At 38.7% G+C, this 22638-nt stretch overlaps 1 protein-coding gene across 6 annotated transcripts in view; it reads right to left on the bottom strand.

Moving 5' to 3' along the window:
• The window catches only part of Rbm6 (RNA binding motif protein 6), a 99286-nt gene extending 78825 nt beyond the window's left edge, over positions 1-20461 (bottom strand). The window contains exons 1-2 of one of the 6 annotated variants that reach the window (XM_046431302.2): positions 20376-20461; positions 3544-3656 (exon numbers count right to left, since the gene is read on the bottom strand). In XM_046431302.2, the coding sequence (XP_046287258.1) occupies positions 3544-3587 (44 nt within the window). In that variant the 5' untranslated portion in view covers positions 3588-3656; positions 20376-20461. The other 5 variants (XM_046431301.2, XM_046431304.2, XM_046431305.2 and 2 more) reach the window with 5 other exon arrangements.
• Positions 20462-22638: the final 2177 nt, after the last annotated feature.

Here is a 22638-nt window from a genome sequence, read left to right on the forward strand (position 1 = left end):
AAAAAAGGTACAAAAGAGCTGGGTCCAGAGCCGCATGACTGTATAATCTCAGGAAATTGGGAGGCTGAGGCAGGAAGATCTCAAATTCAAGACCTGCCTCATTAACTTGGTGAGATCCTCAGAAACTTAGCAAGACCCTGTCTCAAAACTAAAAATTAACTGAGCATAGTGGCATACAGTTATAATCCCAGAAGCTCGGGAGGTTGAGGCAGAAGGACTGTGAGTTTAATGCCAGCCTCAGCAACTTAGTGAGGCTCTAAACAACTCAGTAAGATCCTGTCTCTAAATAAAATACAAAAAAAGGCTGGGGATATAGCTTAGTGATTGAGTGCCCCTGGGTTCAATCCTCAGTACAAAAAAAAAAAAAACCCTAAAAATTAAAAAATAAAAAGGAATGAGGATGTAGTTCAGTGGCAAAGCTCCCCCTGGGTTCAATCCCTGGCGCACATACACACACACACAAATACTATCAGCAGTGCATCAGTGTGTATTATACTAGCTATAAAAACATTAATTCTACAGGGGTGCCATAGCACATGCCTGTAATCCTAGCTACTTGGGAGGCTAAGGCAAGAGAATCACAAATTCAAGGCCAGGCTGGACAACTTAGCAAGACTCAATTTAAAATTAAAAGGACTTTGGGGATGGAATTGTGGCTCAGTAGCAGAGTGCTTGCCTCACATATGTGAGGCACTGGGTTCGATCCTCAGCACCATACAAAAAGTAAATAAATCAAATAAAGATATTGTGTCCAGGGCTGGGGTTGTGGCTCAGCAGTAGAGCACTGACCTAGCACATGCAAGGACCTGGGTTCGATTCTCAGCATCACACAAAATAAAATAAATCGATGGTGGGGGCTGGGGATGTGGCTCAAGTGGTAGCGCGCTCGCCTGACATGCGTGCGGCCCGGGTTCAATCCTCAGCACCACATACAAAGAAAGATGTTGTGTCTGCCGAAAACTAAAAAAAAAATAAATATTAAAAAACTCTCTCTCTCTCTTAAAAAAAAAAAAAAAAAATCTTTAAAAAAATAAATAAATAAATCGGTGGTGGACTGGGGTTGTGGCTCAGTGGTAGAATGCTTGCCTAGCATGCATAAGGCACTGCGTTCGATCCTCAGCACCACATAAAAATAAAAAATAAAGATATTGTGTCCACCAAAACTAAAAAGTATTTTTAAAAAATAAATGTATTGTGTCCAACTACAACTAAAAAATAAACATTAAAAAAATATATATTGTGTTGGGACTGGGGTTGTGGCTCAGTGGTAGAATGCTTGCCTAGCACACGTGAGGTCCTGGGTTCAATCCTCAGCACCACATAAAAATGAAGTAAAGATATTGTGTTCACCTACAATTGAAAATAAATAAATAAAATAAACATTTAAAAAAATATATATATATATTGTGTCCATATAAAACTAAAAAAAAATAAGAATCTGGCTTTAAAAAAGAAAAAAAATTAAAAGGACTAGAGATGTAGTTCAGTGGTAAAGTACCCCTAGATTAAATCTCCTAGTATGAAAAAATTTAAAAAAAATTAATTCCAGGGCTGGGTTTGTGGCTCAGCAGTAGAGCACTCGCCTAGCATGGGCGGGACCTGGGTTCAATTCTCAGCACCACATAAAAATAATGGCATTGTGTTGTGTCCATCTATACCTAAGAATAAATAAATATTTAAAAGACAAAATTAATTCCAGAACTAGGCCCAAGGGCACATACTTGTAATCTCAGCTACTTGAGCCCAGGTGGTCAAGCCAGCTTGGACAATGTAGCAAGATTCTGTCTCAAAAATAAAGGAAGTGGGCGCTGGGGATGTGGCTCAAGTGGTAGCGCACTGGCCTGGCATGCGCGGGGCGCTGGGTTTGATCCTTAGCACCACATAAAAATAAATAAAGATATTGTGTCCACCTAAAACAAAATATATATTTTTTAAATAAATAAATAAAATAAAGGAAGTGAGGCTGGGGATATGGCTCAATTGGCAGAGTGTTCATCTCCCATGCACAAGGCCCTGGGTTCAATCCCCAGCACACAAAAAGAAAAAGAAAAAGGAAGAGCCAGGCATGGTGGCACTTGCCTGTAATCCCAGCAGCTCACGAGGTTGAGACAGGAGGATTGCAAATTCAAAGCCAACCTCAGCAACTCAGTGAGGCGCTAAACAACTCAGCGATATCCTGTCTCTAGGATCAATAGGGATAGGAATGTGGCTCAGTGGTTGAGTGCCCCTGAGTTCAATCCCTAGTATCAAAAAACAAAACAAAAAAAAGTTAACTCATTATAAAAATGTGAAATACAACCCAGAGGAATTTAGTGAGACCCTTATCTCAAAATAAAAAATAAAAAGAGCTCGAGATGTAGCTCAGTGGTAGAGTGCTCTGGCTCTTCAATCCCCAGTATGGTGTAAAACACACACACACACACACACACACAAAACTCCATTTACAAATAAATGCTAAGATGTTCTCCACTTGTTCATACCTAGTAACTCCTAAAATCAGAGACCTATAAGTGAACTTTAAAATGTATATTTTGCTAACTGTTCCTACTAACCAAGTATGCATTACTTTGCTATAAGAAATAAATATAAATAAAATATATAGCAATATTTTTAATGTTTACATAAAGTATTAAGATTATGTACAACTATAATAACACACCAATTTAAAATGTGGGAGAGAAAAAACATTATAAGAACCCAGCAATGATGGCACATGCCTATAATCCCAGTAACCTGGGAGGCTGAAGCAGAAGGATCACAAGTTTGAGGCAAGCCTCAGCAACTTAGTGAGCTCTAAGCAATTTAGCAAGACACTGTCTCAAAAGAAAAAATAAAACAGTCTGGGGTTGTAGCTCAGTGGTAGAGTGCTTGCCTAGCACATGTGAAGCACTGGGTTCAATTCTCAGCACCACATAAAATAAATAAATAAAATAAAGGAACCAGGTGCCATGGCACACACCTGTAATTCCTGTGGCTCGGGGGCTGAGGCAGGATGATCATGAGTTCAAAGCCAGCCTCAGCAACTCAGCAAGGCCCTAAACAACTCAGTGAGACCCTATCTCTAAATAAAATACAAAATAGGGCTGATATGTGGCTCAATGGTCGAGTGCCCCTGAGTTCAATCCCCGGCATCAAAATAAAATAAAAGCATTATTATGTCCATCTACAACTAAAAAAACAAACACAAACAAACAAAAAAACAGGCTGGGCTGAGGATGTGCCTCAGTGGTTAAGAAAAAAAAAACTGTTATAAGACAAAACCCTTGGCATGCTTCATAGTCAGTATCACAATCATTTTAGAAATGACTAACAATGGGTTGAGGATATAGCTCAGTGGTAGAGCACTTGCCTAGCATGTATGAAGTTCTGAGTTCCATTCTCATTCCCTAACACCCCAAAAAATGAAAAAGAAATGATTGAAACTTTTTAAATAGTTTCTATTTCTAAAAACTCAAGAGTTATTTCTCCACGAAGAAGAAATGTTATATTATACACTTATCATTAAAATACTGACAATTTCAATATTCAGATTTCAGAACTTACCGAAAAGGTCCTGTTCTGTTAGCAGATCGAGAATCCCCCCACATCTCTTTCTATGTCAGGAGGGCCCCAGTAAGTAGATCCTTTTTTCTAACAAACTCTACTTAGAGCAGTACCTGTATAAAATAAACCACAAAAAAGTAAACACTTGAGAACATAAAGCAAAGACTAAACCAGTTGATCTCTGTGTGGTATATCAGGAACTACCACATTAGCAGGAATATTTTTAGAAGTCACTCCTGAATATTTACATATTAATTTATAATGACAAAAAATACAGTTTCAATGAAAAAATATATATTCTTCATTACTACAAATTTCTAAAATATATTACTACTAAGAGTTTCACATTTATTAAATTAAATAAGCACTTATTAATTTTTCTAGCACCCATGTGTCCTGCATTTTGGGAAATAGCATCTTAGCATTTAACCCCATTCTCAGTCCAAGCAGCTAATCCTACACCATTCAATCTGACTAATCTAGATTAGTTTATTATCTTCACCAAAAGTGATTGCTTTAAAGACAGGAATGTAACACAGATCAAGCAAATATCTCCAGAACTTTTTCTTCAGCTATTGAAAACTCTTTATATTTGGCAAGGGTTTCCTAAATATGAAACTAGCAGTAAAATTGACAAACTAAAAAGTAGACAAAGTGGACTTCAAAATTTAAAAACTTGGGCTGGGGTTGAGGCTCAGCAGTAGAGCACTTGCCTACCATGTATGGGGCACTTAGTTCGATCCTCAGCATCACATAAAAATAAATAAAAGTATTGTGTCCAACTACAACTAAATATATATATATATATATATATATATATATATATATATATAAACTTTTGAAAATCCAAAGACATTTGATACAGAAAGTGATAGCAAGACAGTGGGGGAAAAAAAACACACACAGATTATCAAAATACCTAACAAGGAAGTTCCAATGCTCATTCCTCCATATCAAAAAACATCTAAATTGCTAAATTCAAGACCAGCCTTAGCAACTTAGAACCTTCTTCAAAAAAAAAAAAAAGGACTAGGGTGTGGTTCCCAGTACTACAAACAACCAAAAAGACATCTTCAAAACAGTACAAAACTTTTGTGGCATTTTTACTTGTCCTTTCCTCACCAATGTGGCAATTACTATGATCTTGAACAGTGGTAGACCAGTTCCTAGCTCTGTCCTTGAAGAGAAGAGCAGACTTTATTCACAAATTACTAGGTATATTTATTCAGCCTTGTGGGACAGGAAATATCTAGGACTTATGAAAAGTGCTTTTCTCTATTTCACCTAACTCAAGAAAAAGTTGCAGGCACTGCTAATGAAGCTGTAAAGCAGGCCATAGACTCATATCTGGGGCAAGAGAACATTGGTAAAGGCACAGTGGAAAAGCTGGGATGAAATTCTTTGGAAATTAGGACATTCAAAAGCTGCATGTAAACGGGAAAATTTAGAAAGTCGCACAAAAACCCAAGCAAAATGAAATCACACAAGACCAGAAAACACCATTAACACTTTGTTTCAGGCTGATGCCCAGGGTCAGAGAAAGTATAATTAAAGTGTTGAAAAAATGTATCAGGGGCGGGGGATGTGGCTCAAGTGGTAGCACGCTTGCCTGGCATGCGTGCGGCCCGGGTTCGATCCTCAGCACCACATACAAACAAAGATGTTGTGTCCGCCGAAAACTAAAAAATAAATATTAAAAATTCTCAAAAAAAAAAAAAAAAGAAAAAATGTATCAGAAAAAAGCTATTCTGAAGACTGGGAGAAGTGGTTGTTTTATTTTTGTACAGTATTTTTAGATTTGGTTTTGGTTTTTTTGTTGTTGTTGTTTTTTCTTTTTGTGGTACTGTGGATCAAACACAGAACCTCACACAGGCAAAGCAAGTACTCTACCAATGAGCTACATCTCCAACTATTTTTATTTCATTTTATGTTATTTTGAGATAGTGTCTTACTAAATTGCCCAGACTAGCTTCAAACTTCCCATCTTCCAAAGGGCTAGGGAAGCAGCTCAGTGATAGAGCCCTTGCCTAGCATGCATGAGGTCCTGAGTTCAATTCCCAAGAACGAACACACACACACACATACACACACACTTTTGATCCAGTCCTCTTGCCTCAGCCTCCAAACAACTGGGATTAGAGACATATGATACTGTGCCCTGCTAAATTAGGAAAATTTAAACCACTAAGTCCGAGAAGCAGAAAGAAAAAGAATGAACAAAAGTGAATAAAGGCTAGGCGTGGTAGCACACGCCTATAATCCCAGTGGCTTGGGAGGCTGAGGCAGGAGGATCACAAGTTCAAAGCCAGCCTCAGTAACTCAGTGAGAACCTAAGCAACTTAATGAGACCCTGTCTCAAAAAATAACAAGGGCTGGAGATGTGGTTCAGTGGTTAAGTAGCCCTGGGCTCAATCCCCATTATCAATTAAAAAAAAAAAGAAGAAGAAAAAAAAAAGTGAATAAAGCCTAAGACATGTTGGGGAGTATAATCAAATGAACCAACATATACATCATGGAAATTCCAAGGAGAACAAAGGAGGTAGAAAGATTATTTGAAGACATTCTGGCGGTTCATCCCTTTTGTAGCTACTGTTAAAGTGGCAGCAGCCAAATAAAGTTCAATCCTTTTGAGACTTCTGACCAAAGCCAAGAAGAATAAAAGGTATTTCAATGCACCTTCCCCCATGCATATGAAGATTATGTCTTCTCTTTGCAAAGAGCTGCAATAGAAGTACAATGTTTGATCCATGCCTATATGAAAGGATGAAGAATTTCAGGTTGTGAAAGGACAGTTTAGAAGTCAGAAAACTGGCAAAGCAGTCCAGCCTTATAGGAAGAAATATATCATCTACATTAAACTGGTGAGAAGGGAAAAGGCTAAAAACAGAACTATCTGTGTGGGCATTCACCCTAGCAACATGGTTATAACTAGGTTAGGCTATCATTAGTTAAACTTATCACTAGACAAAGTTTCCTTGATTGGAAAGCCAAATTTTGCCAAGTAGGAATAGAGCAGATAAAAGGAAGAAACAACTAAGAAGACATAAGAATAAAGTAAGCTCATATAGAACTTTCACTAAAACTAGATAAAATGAAAAACAAAAAGGAAAAAAGCTCTCAAAAGCTGATGAAAGAAATGAATTTGAAAATCCAAGAAATTCACAAAGTTCAAGACAAACTCATACCAAGACACATAATCAAACTATCAAACTACAACAAGACGGGCTGGGGATGTGGCTCAAGTGGTAGCGCGCTCGCCTGGCATGCGTGCGGCCCGGGTTCGATCCTCAGCACCGCATACAAACAAAGATGTTGTGTCCGCCGGAAAAAAACTAAAAAATAAATATTAAAAAAAAATTTAAAAAAAAAAAAAAAAAAACTACAACAAGACAAAGAAAGACTCCTAGGGTTGGATCTGGAGCGCAGGACACACCTTAATCCAAACAAATCAAGAGGCTGAGGCAGGAGGTTTCCAAGTTCAAGGTTAACCTCAGCAATTTAGCAAGGCCCTAAGCAATTTAGTGAGACCCTGTCTCAAAATAAAAGGGACTGGGACATAGCTCAGTGGTAAAGGGCCCCTGAGTTAAATCTCCAGTACCAAAAAAAAAAACCCTAGGTACGGCATGCATGAAGCCCTGGGAAAGGAAGGAAGGATTAAGAGGATAGAAAGAAAGAACAAAAGGAAAGGGAAGGAAAAAGGAAAAAAAAACAAATCCTAACCAGGCAGGATAGTATACATCTAAGATCCTACCTACTTCATAAAAGAGACAGGAGAATTCCAAATTTGAGGCCAGCCTGGGAAACATAGACCAATCTAAAAATTTAAAAAAAAAAGAACTGGGGATGTAACTCAGTGGTAGAGTACTTACTTAGACTTTAAAGGTGCTGGGTTCAATCCTCAATACCACAAGAAGAAAGAAAGAAGACAATCAATCAATCTTAAAAGCAGCAAAAAAAAAAAAAAAAAAAGCCACCCCTCACATACAAGAGATACTCAATAAGATCATCAGCCAATTTCTCATCAGAAACCTTGGAGCAGCCAAAAGGTATGGAATAACCTAAATACAGGACCAGGAATATCCAACAAAATTGTCCATTAAAGAGTGACAAAAAAAAAAATTTTAATCTTCCCAGACAAACAATAGTTAAAGAATAGCTTTCCAAAGGGCGGGGGGCGGGGGGGGGGGGGGTTACAGCAGAATTTTCTTATGCTACTGAATTTGTTAATATAAATTCAAATCACATTATAACTATAGAATGTTATAGATGATTTCCAAGGTAACCACAAAGAAAATTATCTTTAGAATATGCACATTAGAGCCACACACAGTAATCCCATCTTCTTGGTAGGCAGAGGCAGAAGGATTGCAAGTTTGAGGCAAGCCTTGATAGTTTAGCAACTCCCTATCTCAAAATAAAAATTTTAAAATTAGGGCACCTCACTGGGTATGGTGGCACACGCCTATAATCCCAACAGCTCAGGAGGCTGAGGTAGGAGGATTTCAATTTCAAAGCCAGCCTCAGCAATTTAGTGAGGCCCTAAACAACTCTGTGAGACCCCATCTCTAAATAAAATATAAAAGGGGTCAGGGATGTGGCTCAATGGTAAAGCGCCCCTGGGTTCAATCCCGGTACCAAAAAAAAAAGAAAAAAATGTAGGACACCCCTGACTTCAATCCCCAGTACCACAAAGCCAGAAGGAAATCAAAATATGGTGAAGAAAATGAAGCAAGTGATGGAATAAAAGAGAGATATAATGATGAGAGTGATGACAACTCCAATTAGACCATGAGAGGCTGCTGCCATCTTTCCCTTCTGTGTCAGCCATTTTGTATTCATGGTTTGAAATCTGCTCTTTCTATTTGGAAGTATCCTGTTTTGTCCTCCAAGAGGGGGTTTATTTAATTAGTTTGTGGATTTCACAGATTGTCTAGCATAGTCAAAGTCCCTGGCTTGGGGTCCCAGTGAAGCATTATTTCTGATTTGGATAAATGTGGCTGTGCTATGCTGCAGAGTAAACTCTCTGAGCCATGATTCTGGGTGTTTTGAAACTGACATTTATTCTAGAATTTAGGCTTACATCACTTTAACAAATAAATTCTAAGTTTTGCCTTAAATTAAATAAATAAATAAATAAATATAAAAGAAGCTAGCAACAGAAGAAATAAAGGGGAAAAAATCTTTGAGGCAGAGGCAGAAAACAAATAGTAAACAAATAGCAAAATAGTAAAAGTTCCTTGGTGATTTAATAATAATTATTATTATTGTTTTTATTATTATTAGTTAGTTAGTTTGTACTTGGGATTGAACCCAGGGGTGCTTTACCACTGAGCTACATCCAGCCCTTTTTGCTTTTTATTTTGAGGCAGGGTCTCACTAAGTTGCTTAGGATCTGGCTAAGTTGCTCAGGCTGGCCTTGAACTTGTGATCCTCTCATCTCAGCCTCTGGAGCCAAAGGAATTATAGGCGTGCACCATCATGCCCAGCTTCTTGGTGATTTTAAATGTAAACAGTTGAAACTCTTATTAAAAGATGATATTGGCAGAATAGATTAACAAAAACATGATCCAAGGCCAGGTATGGTGGGGTTCACCTGTAATCCTAGCTACTTGGGAGGCTGAGATAAAAGGACTACACATTTGAGATCAGCCTCACTAACTCAGCAAGATTCTGTCTCATAATAAAAATAAAAGGATTAGGAATGTAGCTCAGTGATGGAGCACTTGCCTAGCATGCATAGGGTCCTAGATACAGATGGGGAAAAAAGAGAAAACATCCAACTATATGCTTTCTAGAAAAGATTCACTTTAGATCTAAAGATGCAAATAGGTTAAAAAGGAATGGAAAAGTATAAATATCCCATGCAAACAGTAGCCAAAAGAAAGTTAAGGTGACTCTATTATATGAGCCAAAACAGACTTTTTTCCCTTATGCAGTACAGGGGATCAGACCCAAGGCCTTGAACATGCTAGGGAAGAACTCTACCACTAAGCTACATCCCCAGGCCCAAAATAGACTTTAAATCCAAAAAAGTGGGGCTGGGGATATAGTTCAGTGGTAAAGCCCTTGCCTAGTACCCCTGAGTCCATGGTCTCAAATCCCAGTACCTCTAAAACAAAGAAGGACATTATATATTAATTAAAAGGTTTCGGGAGACTGAGGGTACATTTCAGTGGTACAGTTTGTGTTTACCATGCATGAGGCCCTGAGTTCAATCCTCAGCACCAACAAAATAAAAATAAAAGGTTCAATACAGTCAATTCAAGTGAGTGTGATCTCAACCAGCTACCTGCCTATAGTCTCAGCAACTCAAAAGGCTGAGGCAGTAGTACTAGGGATGTGCCTCACTAGTATGTGCAAGGCTTGGGTTCGATCCCCAGTATTAAGAAAAAAAGAAAAAGGTTCAATACAGCAAAAAGATGGAACAGTTTAAAACATAATATACCTATAACAGAACCTCAAATTATATGAAGCAAATATTGAAAAAAAAAAAAATCAACCGAAGAAATAGTTCTATTATAATAGCTGAAAACTTCAAAAACCCCACAATACGGCTGGGGATTTAATTCAGTGGACACAAGAAAAGAGTGGACTGGAACAACACAATTAATCAACCAGACCTAACAGACATATACAAAACACTCCACCAAATAGCAGAATCCCATCCTTCTCAAGTTTATACGGTACGTTTTCCAGGATGAACCACATGTTGGGCCACCAAAAAGATCTCAACAAATATAAAAAGTTACATACATTTGGTTCAATCTCCAGCACCACAAAAAAAAAAAAAGACACATATACAATATAAGTTATTTTCTAAATTCCATATGGCATAAATTTAGAAATCAAAAAATAACACAAGGTAACCAGAAAACTCAAACAAAATTAAATGTATATGACCTGACTTTCCAGTTCTTCTAGGAATTCATTCTCTAGACTTTATGGTGTAAGGTGACAAGTTTATAAAGGTAGAGAGTATAGCATTATTTGTAATAACAAGAGATCATGAGGGCTAGGGTTGTGGCTCAGCGGTAGAGCGCTCGCCTCGCATGTGCAAGACCCTGGGTTTGATCCTCAGCACCACATAAAAATAAATGAATAAAATAAAGGTATTGTTTCCAACTACAACTAAAAAATAAATATTAAAAAAAAAGATGGGCTGGGGTTGTGGCTCAGAGGTAGAGCACTCGCCTAGCACGTGTGAGGCACTGGGTTTGATCCTCAGCACCACATAAAAATAAAATAAAGATATTGTGTCCACCTATAACTAAAAAAAAGTGTAAAAAAAAAAAAGAGAGATCATGAAACCTAAATGTACATCAATAGAAGATATTTGTAAAATTGGAATACTATGCAAGTCTCAGAAAAAAAATGAATCAGCTATGTTAATTGATACAGGATAAGGATTTATTAACTTTAAAAAATATACAGGGGGGGCTGGGGGCTGGCTCAAGCGGTAGCGCACTCGCCTGGCATGCGTGCGGCCCAGGTTCGATCCTCAGCACCACATACAAAGATGTTGTGTCCACCGAAAATTAAAAAATAAATATTAAAATTCTCTCTCTCTCTCTCTCACACAATCTCTCTTTTAAAAATATATATATATATATATATATATAAATAAACACACACAGCTCTCTGGGAATGTAACTCAGAGGCAAGACCAACCTAGGCAAGCCCCATCTCAAAAAAAATTTTTTTAAGTATAAAAGCAATTTGCAGACTTGGAGTAAACTTGTATAAATTACGTACCTGTTAAGAGATTTGTATCTAGACTACAGAAAGAAATATTATAACTTAATAACAAAAGACAACCCAGCAAGAAGCAGTGGCACATGCCTGTAATCCCACGGACTAAAGAGGCTAAGGCAGAAGGATCACAAATTCAAGGCCAGCCTCAGCAACTTAGGCAGTCCCTAAAAAACTTAGTGAGACCGTGTCTCAAAATAATATATAAAAAGAACTGGGAATGTGAGATGTGGCTCAATGGTAAAGTGTCACTAGATTCAATCCCAAATCCTAAAAACAAACAAAACAACAACAAAAGTGCTGAAGCTCATCAGACCCCAGAAAAAAGTATTGGATTCTGCACACAGCAGGAAAGAGCTCATCAATGTCAGAAATCTACTAAGGAGTGATAACAAATCACCTACCATATAAACTCGTTTGAAAATGAACAAGACTAGCTGGGATGGATGGTGCACTCCTATAATCTCAAGCTCTGGAAGCTGAGGCAGAGGACCCCAATTTCAAAGCCAGCCTCAGCAACTTAGCAAGGCCTTAAGTAATTCAGCCAGACCCTGTCTTTAATAAAATTTATATATACATATAAATAAAATTATACATATATAAATAAAATTATATATATTATATATATATATATGTATATAAAAGGGCTGGGAAATTTCCAGTTAAAGGGGTTCTAATACCATGTTCTTGGAAACTTATCCAAGAATCTTCTTCAAATAAAAGGCATTCAGAAGCTCTAGTCCCAAAAGCTGAAAAAAAAGAAACCAGTCTTTGTTTAGTCACAGCTCTGAAGAGAAACCAGCTGATTTTTTTCTCACTGTCAAATATAACAACTGGCCTGATCAACTTAATGGTAGATAACATTACATAGCAGTACCTTGTGGGCCTTACTTGCACTTAATCTCTCTCTGTTTTCAAACTATATAATTGTACATATTTTGGTGATCAGTAGGGGCAGGATGATCTATATTTGAGCAACATGATTTCAATAGGGAAGGATAAATGTGAAGAAAATGTGCTTTTAGCAACCCAGTCTTAATCCTACTTTATTATAGAATTAAAAAGTTTCAATCCTCAAAAAGTGGAAGGGGGTGACCGGGGATGTGGCTCTGTGGTTAAGCACTCCTAGGGAGGGAGGGAGGGAGGGAGGGAGGGAGGGAGGGAAGGAAGGAAGGAAGGAAGGAAGGAAGGAAGGAAGGAAGGAAGGAAGGAAGGAAGGAAGGAAGATAGATCAATCTAAGACTATGCCAGACTATGGTTGGCAGCTAATACACAAGTGAAAGACTGCTACCTCACTACTCAGCTCTTACCTGCACCAAATGCTAATGCTGCAAGGAACAGAAAGGCCCATGTGGCAAGTTCTGAAGGATACGATACAGACCTGGTGAAGTTGCAGCATGTGCAGATCTTGGTGATAGAAGAAAATATTCAAATAAGAGCTTTGAAGATTTTTAAATGAAAAATGGTTCCACAATGAACATGGTCCTGAGAGATGGTAAACATCATAAGCTACAGGCTGTACGCCTAGTAATATACTTCCATTACTTTAAGTTTCAGTTCAGCAACTATATTACCCCAGAACCTAAAGACTTCGGTTTCCAGGTAGCTGACGAGCACATTATGAAAATAAAGCATTCACACTGTATGTCAGCAGTCTTTATGACTGGAATTATGATGGTAGCTGATTGGTTTTGAGTCTCTTTCTTATTCTTTGTTTTTTCTTTTTTTCACCATCTACCTTTGGTACCAGGGATTGAACCTAGGGGACTTTTCCATTGAGATACATTCCCAGCCCTTTGTTATCTTTTATTTTTGAGACAGGGTCTTGATAAATTGCCAGGCTAGCTCAAATTTGCAATCCTCCTGCCTCAGCCTCCAGAGTAGTTGGGATTACAGGTTCACACCACCATGCCTGATTCATTCATTCTTGTTTTTTCCTTTTTTTTTTTTTGTTATGGTAAAATACACATATTTACCATTAACTTCTTTTTCTTTGCAGTATTGGAACTCAAACCCAGCTATATTCCAAACCTTTAACTTATGTTATTAAATGTTACAACCTTTAATGTTATTGAATATACAAGTCAATAGTATTAAATACATTCATGGGCTGGGGTTATAGTTCAGTGGTAAAGCACTTGCCTGGCATGTGCGAGGCACTGGGTTTGATTCACAGCATCACATATAAATAAATAAAAATAAAGGCCCATCAACAATTGAAAAAAAAAAAGATTTTCTTGGGCTGGGGTTTGTAGCTCAGTGGGTAGAGAGCTTGCCTTGCATTATGCAGCACTGGGTTCGATTCTTAGCACCACATACAAATAAATGAATAAAATAAAGGTCCATCAACAACTAAAAAAATATTTTTAAAAAAATTTCCTTCGGCTGGGGATGTGGCTCAAGCGGTAGCACACTTGTCTGGCATGCGTGCGGCCCGGGTTCGATCCTCAGTACCACATACAAATAAAGATGATGTGTCCTCCGAAAACTAAAAAAAAATAAATAAATGTTAAAATTAAAAAAAAAAAGACCTTATCTAAGAAAATCAAAATGGGAAAAAAAAAAAAAAAAAAATTTCCTTCAAAAAAATTTGTAATGTTGTATAACCATTATCATCATCCACTTCCATAACTTTTTTCAAATCTTTTTTTAAATTAATTTTTTAGTTGTAGATGGTCACAATACTTTTATTTTATTTATTTATTTTTTAAGTGGTACTGAGGATCGAACCCAGTGCCTCACAAATGTTAGGCAAGCACTCTACCACAGAGCCACAACTGCAGCCCTTCCATAACCTTTTTCATCTTGTAAAACTGAAACACTAGGGCTGGGGATGTGGCTCAAGCGGTAGCGCGCTCGCTTGGCATGCGTGCGGCCCAGGTTCGATCCTCAGCACCACATACAAACAAAGATATTGTGTCCGCCAAGAACTAAAGAAAAAAAAAAATATTAAAAAATTCTCTCTCTCTCTCTCTCTCTCTCTCTCTCTCACTTAAAAAAAAAAAACTGAAACACTAGCTGGGTATGCACCTATAATCCTAACAATTTGGGAGACTGAGGCAGGAGGATCACAATTTAGCAAGACCCTGTCTCAAAACAAAAGGACTTGGAATTAACTCAGTGGTAAAGCACCCCTGAGTTCAATCACCAGTACCGAAAAAAGTTTTTTTTAACTAAAAATGTCACTTACCCAGGCAGTGTACACCTGTAGTCCCAGCTACTCAGGAGGCTGAGGCAAAAGTATTGCAAGTTCATGGCCAGTCTTGGCAATTTAGCAAGACCCTGTCTAAAAAATAAAAAGGACTAGAAATATAGTTCAATGGTAGAGAGCCCCTGGGTTCAAGTCCCAGTACCACACACACACACAAAAAAAAGCTCCGTACCCAGGCATGGTGGCAAACACCTATAATCCAAATGGCTCAGGGGGCTGAAGTAGAAGGATGACAAGTTCAAGGCCAGCAGGAGCAACTTAGTGTGAGACCCTATCTCAAAGTTTTAAAAAAAAAGGGGCTGGGGATGTAGCTCAGTGGTAAAGTGCCTCCAGGTTAAATCTTTAGAATCCTCTCCCCCTCAAAAAAACAAAAAATAAAATTAAAAAAATAATGTCAGTGGTAGTAGAGTGCTTACCCAGCTTTCAGGAGCCCCTCAGTTAGATCCCCAAAAAGGAGGGGGGAAGTCAAAGGATATAAACAGACATTTCTCCAAAAAAGAAATGGCCAATAAGCACATTTAAAAAGATGCTCAAGGGGCTAGGGTTGTGGCTCAGCGGTAGAGCACTTGCCTAGCACATGCGAGGCCGTGGGTTCAATCCTCAGCACCATGTAAAAATAAATAAAGGTATTTGTGTCCAACTACAACTAAAAAATAAATATTTTTAAAAAAAGATGCTCAAAATCACTCATTATTAGGAAAATGCTATTAAAATCACAGTGAGAGACCAACTCACATCTGTATATTAAAAAAGACATACACACAAATACACAGAAAATAAATGTTGGCAAAGAACACAGAAAAATTGAACCTATGTATTGTTATAATGAAATACCACTGACTGAATGCTTTAAATAAAAATTTTATTTTCTGCAGTTCTGGAGGCTGGAAGTCCAAAATTAACATATCCACAAGGCTGGTTTCTGGTGAGGCTTCCACTTAGCTTACAGACTTTCCTGCTGTGTCCTCACATGGCCTTTTTGATCTGTGTGTACATTTCTGGTGTCCAGTTCTCTTATTATAAGAACACCAGTCCTTATATTAAGGCCTCACCCTTATGACCTCTTATTTAACTTTATTTCCTTAAATATATTTTCTTCAAAATATTTTCACGGGGCTGGGGATGTGGCTCAAGTGGTAGCACTCGCCTGGCATGCGTGCGGCCCGGGTTCGATCCTCAGCACCACATACAAACAAAGATGTTGTGTCCGCTGAAAACTAAAAAATAAATTTAAAAAAAATTCTCTCTCTCTCTCTCTCTTTAAAAATAATAATAATAATATTTTCACATTGGGATTTAATACCCAGTATTTAAAAAAAATAACACACACATACATACTCAAACACACACACACAGAAATTAACATTTGATACAGTAATTCTATTTCGGGGTCTTTACCCAAAAGAAATGAAAGCAGGAACCTGAACAGATATTCCCACACAAATGTTCACAGCAGCATTATTCACAATAGCCAAAAGGTAGAAACAATTCAAATGTCCATCAGTGGATCATGGGTTAAAAAAAAAAAAAAAAAAAAAAGTATTGAGTCTTAAAAAGAAAATGAAATTCTGATATATGCTACAATACAGATGAACCCTGAAGATTTACATTAAGTAAAATAGGACACATATAAAAGACAAATATATGATTCCACTTATGAGACACCTAGTCAAATTCAGAGACAGAAAGTAATTGAATAGTGGTTATAAGGGAAGAGAGAATGAGGAATTAATGTTCAATGGATACAAAGTTTCAGTTTGGGAAGATGAAAAAAGTTTTGAAGCTGGATGGTGATGGCCCTCGACACAACTTAAAAGTGATTAAGGGCTGGGGATGTGGCTCAAGTGGTAGCGCGCTCGCCTGGCATGTGTGTGGCCCGGGTTCGATCCTCAGCACCACATACAAAGAAAGATGTTGTATCCGCTGAAAACTAAAAAATAAATATTAAAAAATTCTCTCTCTTTTAAAAAAAAAAAAGTGATTAAAATGGAACTAAGAAATTTAGCTCAGAAGTAGAGCAACTGCCTAGCATGTGATCCCCAGCACCACAAAGTAGGGAGGGGTAGGGAAGATAAAGGGAAAGAAAGCTGGGATTCAAAGATATTTGGGGGGCTGGGGTTGTGGCTCAGCAGTAGAGCGCTCACCTAGCACAGGCAAAGCCCTAGGTTCGATCCCCAACACCACATAAAAATAAATAAATAAAGATATTGTGTCCAACTACATCTAAAAATAAATAAATAAGAGACATTTGGGGGTGGGGATGTGGCTCAAGTGGTAGCAAGCTCATCTAGCATGAGTGGGGCATGGGTTCGATTATCAGCATCACATAAAAACAAAATAAAGATATTGTGTCACCTAAAACTAAAAAGTAAATATTTTAAAAAAAAGATATTTGTACATCAATGTTCACAGCAGCATTATTCACTAATGTCAAAAGGTAGAAATGACCCAACAGTCTGCAACAGATGACTGAATAAACAAAATGTGATCCATATGCTCAATGGAATATTATTCGGTCATAAAAAGGAATGAAGTTCTGATACCATGCTACTGACATGGAGGAACTTTGAAACCATCAAGCTGCATAAAATAAACCAAATACAAAAGAAGACAAATATTGTATCGGTTCATCTACACTTGTACCTAGAATATGAAAATTCACAGAGAAACAAAGTAAATTAGAGGTTACCAGTGTTAGGAGAAATAGGGAGTTACTTGGTTAAAGAGTTTCTGTTTACAGTGATGAAATTTTGGAAACACTATTGCTAGTTGAACTAAACTGTGAATGTAACTAATGTCAACAAATTATATACTTTAAAATAATTAAAAAGGTAAAATTTTGTTACTATAAATTTATGTATTAGATTTATATATATATTAAACACACACACACACTCCACAGTTTTAAAAAGTATGGGCTGGGATGGTGGCTCAGTGGTAGAATGCTTGCCTAGCATGTGTGAGGCACTGGGTTCAATTTTTATCACAGCATATAAAAAAATAAAATAAAGGTCCATTGACAACTGGAAAAAAAAATACACACACACACACTCAAAACAAATACTTTTTAAAAATGCAGTGTATCAAAACCTACTGAATTAAATACCTTAAATGAGTAAACTGTATGGCCTATGAGTTGGACTTCAAAAAAATTATTTCAAAAAGGTAATAATATTAAAGACGGTGGCATGAGATGGACATCATTACCCTAAGTACATGTATAAAGTCACAAATGGTCTGAACCTACTTTGTGTACAACCAGAGGCTTGAAAAATTGTGCTCTATATGTGTGATATGAATTAAAATGCATTCTGCTGTCATACATAAATTAGAATAATTGTTAAAAATTAAAATTAAAAATTATTTTTAAAAGGTAATAATATTTAAAGAATATTTTCTGCATACCAGGCACTGTCTTATGGGCATTACATGTATTACATAACTCTCCTCCCAAAAAACCTATCAGGTGGCTATATTTATTAACCTCATTCCAGATGAGGAAACTGAGGCTTGCAGAACCTAGATAATTTGTCCAATGTCAATGACTTAATGAAGTGAAGGGGGCAGGGGTTAATCCCTATCTGATTATCTGAGACCCTACAATTACCCATTCTTGCTATGCAGAGCAACATAATGCCGTAGGATTACAAAAGGCACTCAATAGGTGTCAGTTACTCAGTTACCTCAATAAACAAGGTGAACAAAATGAACGTGTTGTGGGAGCCTAACAGAAAATTTAGTTCTAAACCAGGCATGGTGGTATACAACAGTAATCCCAGCGGCTCAAGAGGTTGAGGTAGGAGGATCACAAGTTCAAAACCAGACTCAGCAAGGCCCTAGGACACATAGGGAGACCTTGTCTCAAAATAAAAAATAAAAAGGGCTAGGAATGTGGCTCAGTGGTTAATTGCCCTTGGGTTCAATCCTTGTTACGAAAAAAATAAAGTTGAGTTCTATATACTTGGTCTATAGCTAGAAGATTCCTTCAAAGAATGACATGACCTTTAAGTTTTCACAACTTTGCCAGGCATGAAGATGCACCATGGGAGATTGTTGCAGGAAGATCACATTTGAGGACAGTCTTATCAACTTGGCAAGACCCTGACTCAAAATTTTAAAAACAATAATAAAAAAATAAAAATAAAGGGCTGGGATATAGCCCAGTGGTAAAGCACCCCTGGAGTTCAAGCTCCATTAAAAAAAAAAAAAAAAAAAAAAGCCAGCTGTGGTGGTGCACACAGTAATCCTAGCAACAATTTAGAAGACTGAAACAGGAGGACCACAAGTTAAAGGACAGCCTTGGCAAACTTATCGAAAAATTTTTTTAAAAGCCTTGATTCCCCAAAACAAAATACAAAATTTCATAACTTTCCAAAATTTTTAATCTCTATTCAACTTTGAATCAAATTACATCAGTTTATACAATTTAATATGTTGGCAAAACAGTATAATCTTGCTCAAATTTCTGTCTGAAGAGAATATTTAGTAATCTTTGCCTTGACAATTCTACCTGGTCTGAGGGGCTAGGAGAACCTAGGATATTAAAGACAAGAAAAATAAGCCCATGTCTGGTAACAAAATTCTGTGAGTGCTAGAGGGCAACTCAGTAGCAAAGCACCTGGCTAGCATGCAAGAGGCCCTAAATTCAATCCTGAGACGTTGAAAAAAAAAATTATATATATATATATATATATATATATATATATATATATATATATATATATATATAGAAGGGTCTACAAATGTCCAGAGCGATTTGATCCCTGGTCCAATACCTAAATGGATTCTAGTTAAGAAGACAAAGCTTAAGTTCAACTTATGTTTCACCAACACAACGTATCACTACTTACTTTCCACACTGCCAGTCCTACAATCTGTCACCAAGTTCTTCACACCTCTCCCTACAGTCCTCACAAGTTTGGTAACGGTGACATATTTAAGTCATTCAAACTGATGGTATACTCAACAGGAAGCTGGAAACTAAACAAAGTTAGGGCAAGATCCAGAGTTCAGAAAATGAACCAGGTGACCCAGACCTATCAATCTATTCCTTCACTTAGATCCAGCTACTCTGAACTTCACAAGTAAACCTAGATTATACAAACAATATAATTACCCTCACATTTTATGTACTCTACAAAACAGGCCTTTTCTTTTTATCCCCCCCCCAAAAACAGTGCAATCCCCAAAGATGAACCCACTAATTAACATCAATTCTAAAGTTTGGAGAAAAATACATATTTACAATGCCAAAAAGAATCTAAAGCGTGAATACAAGAAAACATCCCTCCCCTCCCACGTTCGTCCAACAGGCACAGAACCCACCAGACCACTCCTCGCTTCCAGGTTCCACAGCCCGGCAGGCCGGGCTATGAGCTCTCGCGCCCTACGGTCCCACCGAGCCCACTAGAATCTGCCCGGGTCTGCGGGCCAATATACAAGCTGGACACATGAACAGATCCTCTAGCGACGCCTCAAAACTGGATCAGGAGCAAAAAAAAAGAGAGAGCGAGCGAGCGAGAGAAGAAGAAAGAGCTCTCCAGCAGCTCCGCTGGCTAGGAGTATGGAGCCACAACCACGCGCCGGCCCACAACCCCACAGCTGGCCGCTCCGCAGTTGGACCGGTAATTCTACCGCCGCGCCCGGCCCCGCCCCGGGCCCGCGACCGTTCCGGGGCGTTCCTGCCCGGGCGGCGCCTCCCTCACCACACCGCCGCTGGACTCGCTTCTTACCGAACAAGGCAGCGGCCACCATACGACTCCAAAACCGCGGCTACAAGGCCGCTCAGGATCACAATGTCCAGAGCGGCCCAGTCCGCTGGCCCTTTCCCAGCAAGCTCCGGCACGTCTTGGCTCCCGCCCTGGGCCCTTACCGAGGCAGCGTAGCCTCCGCGGCCCGCTCCTCCTCCTCCTCCTCCACCTCCTCCTCCTCCTCCTCGGCCGCCGCCACCGACACAGAGCCGCGGACCCCGGAACTTCCTCCCCGCCAGCAGCTGCTTCCACAAAGGCGCCGTGCCGCGGCCTTCAGCGCTCTGCCCGCTGGGATATGGAGTACCGCGATCAGTCCCGCAGACTCCACTCCCGCGGTGCACCGCGCTGAGGGGGGGGGGGAATTGCCTTCTAGGGCGGGGCATAAGTGCACGCTGCTAACCATTGTCCAATAGGAAGGCGCGCTTTCCTGCTTCGTCCGTGGGGCCTACTAGGGGTTGTGTTTTGTCCTTTACCCTACCTCAGCTCGTTGTCTGGAGCTGTCCCGGGAATTGAGCAAGGTGTGCTGTTGGTGACTTTGCCTTCCGTAGGTGTGCTCCCTGTTTGGAACGGTACGGTCCTGACCTGCCTAGCTCGAGGCCGCCTCATTGTCAGTTCGTGTGAAAGAAATGGGAAATAGCGTCTTAGGGCCTAAGCTGTTGGAGGAAATGACTCCTGGCCATGTGCCCACACAAGGCCCTAGCCCCAGGCTCTCCCTGCCCAGGAAGCAGAGCCCTTCTACCTGAGACTCCAGGATAGGTATGAAAGAAGAATTTTGATAGAGAAGCAGTACATCTTAGAGGTTCATCCCCTTTTTCTGATGAATTTTAGGCATCCCAGCTCAAGAATACCAGACACCATCCATGCTAAAGGTTCACTAGCACAAACCATAAAGAAAAATCCACTCAACTTCCACAGAGCCATGCTAGGTCTCAGGCTATAAATCTAGTCCGGAATGACTTGTGCAAGGTCATAGAAGAGCTGGGAGGAAACTGCAAATCTGCAATTTAGCAGAAAATAAGACGACAAATACAGCTTTCGGTTTTGCAGCTCACCTCCAGAATTTTCCAGCTAATGTTCTTTGAAGAGCCACGTCCAATTCCCAGATGGATTGTCTACATTATTGAAAGGCTCTTTGGTCCCAGCCACCTGGTATCAGGTATCTTTGTCAGTAGGCCTTCAGGAAAGGTAACCTGGATTTTGGAGCCTAAATTCAACATTATGTGATCAAAGAAATCAACTGCAAGAAATGCCCACAAAGCATTCTAAAATAAAGCAGGCTTCATTGTAGAGAAAGGAGGTTTTGAGTAGAGTAGTCTTTATAGTTCTCTTCCACCAAGCAGAGTGGCACAGGCCTATAATCCCATCTTCTCAAGAGGCTGAGGCAGGAGGATTACAAGTTCAATTCAATGCTAGCCAGAACAATTTAGCAACACCATGTAGGTCAGTGGTAGAGCCCTCCTGGGTTTAATCCCTAGTTACCACAGGGGAAAAAAAAGAAAGAAACAATAAAGTTACATTTCACTTTTAGGTATCTTGTTGAGAGGTCATTCCTTCAAGAACTTATGAAGTGTCTGCTATATGACAGTTACTATATCAGGTGCTGGGAATATAGGAATGAACAAAACTAATAAACTGTTGCCCTAGTGCAGATGTGTATGACAATAGTTATTGGAGACAAACTAAAAACTAAACAAGCTACATTATTCAATCTCTCTGGTGGTAGTAAAATCTATGGAGAAAATTAAAGGGAAGGAAATTTGTAACTTTAAAAATAGAAGTGTCAGGTTTGGTACCATTGAGATCTTGGAATGAAGAAAGCCAGGTGTGCTGGACTGAACTTGAAGGTTTTTTGTTTGTTTTGTTTTGTTTGTGGTAGTGGAATATGGGGATTGAACTCAGGGTCTCGGCCTTGAACTTGTGATGCTTTTGCCTCAGATTCCTGAGTTGCTGGGATTACAGGTGTGTACCAGCTTATTTTTTATTTTTATTTTGAGACAGGATCTTGCTAAGTTGCGCAGGCTGGCCTTGAACTTGTGATCTTCCTGCCTCAGTCTCTGAATAACTGAGATTAAAGTTATGTACTAACATGCATGGCTTCTTTTTTTCTTTGTTTTTTCTTTATTTAGTTAAATTTTTGTTTTTTGTTTTTATTGTTATTATTCTTGTTTTGCAATGCTAGGGATTGAACATAATACCTTGCAAATGTTAGGCAAGCATATGTTAGGCAAGAAGACTACTACTATTCTTCTGAATAGTCAGTCAGAAGCACATGGGATATATACTTAACTAAGTAGATATACTTCAGAATACAGTACTACTATTCAGAAGAAATTCTGAGGTCCTACAGTTAGGGAATCTGGTTAGGTAGAAAACTTTGAATTATTA

Source organism: Marmota monax, unplaced genomic scaffold (assembly GCF_021218885.2).
Source record: "Marmota monax isolate L192 unplaced genomic scaffold, Marmota_monax_Labrador192_F-V1.1 WCK01_AAM20220418_F8-fsc00022, whole genome shotgun sequence".
NCBI classification, from domain to species: Eukaryota; Metazoa; Chordata; class Mammalia; order Rodentia; family Sciuridae; genus Marmota; species Marmota monax.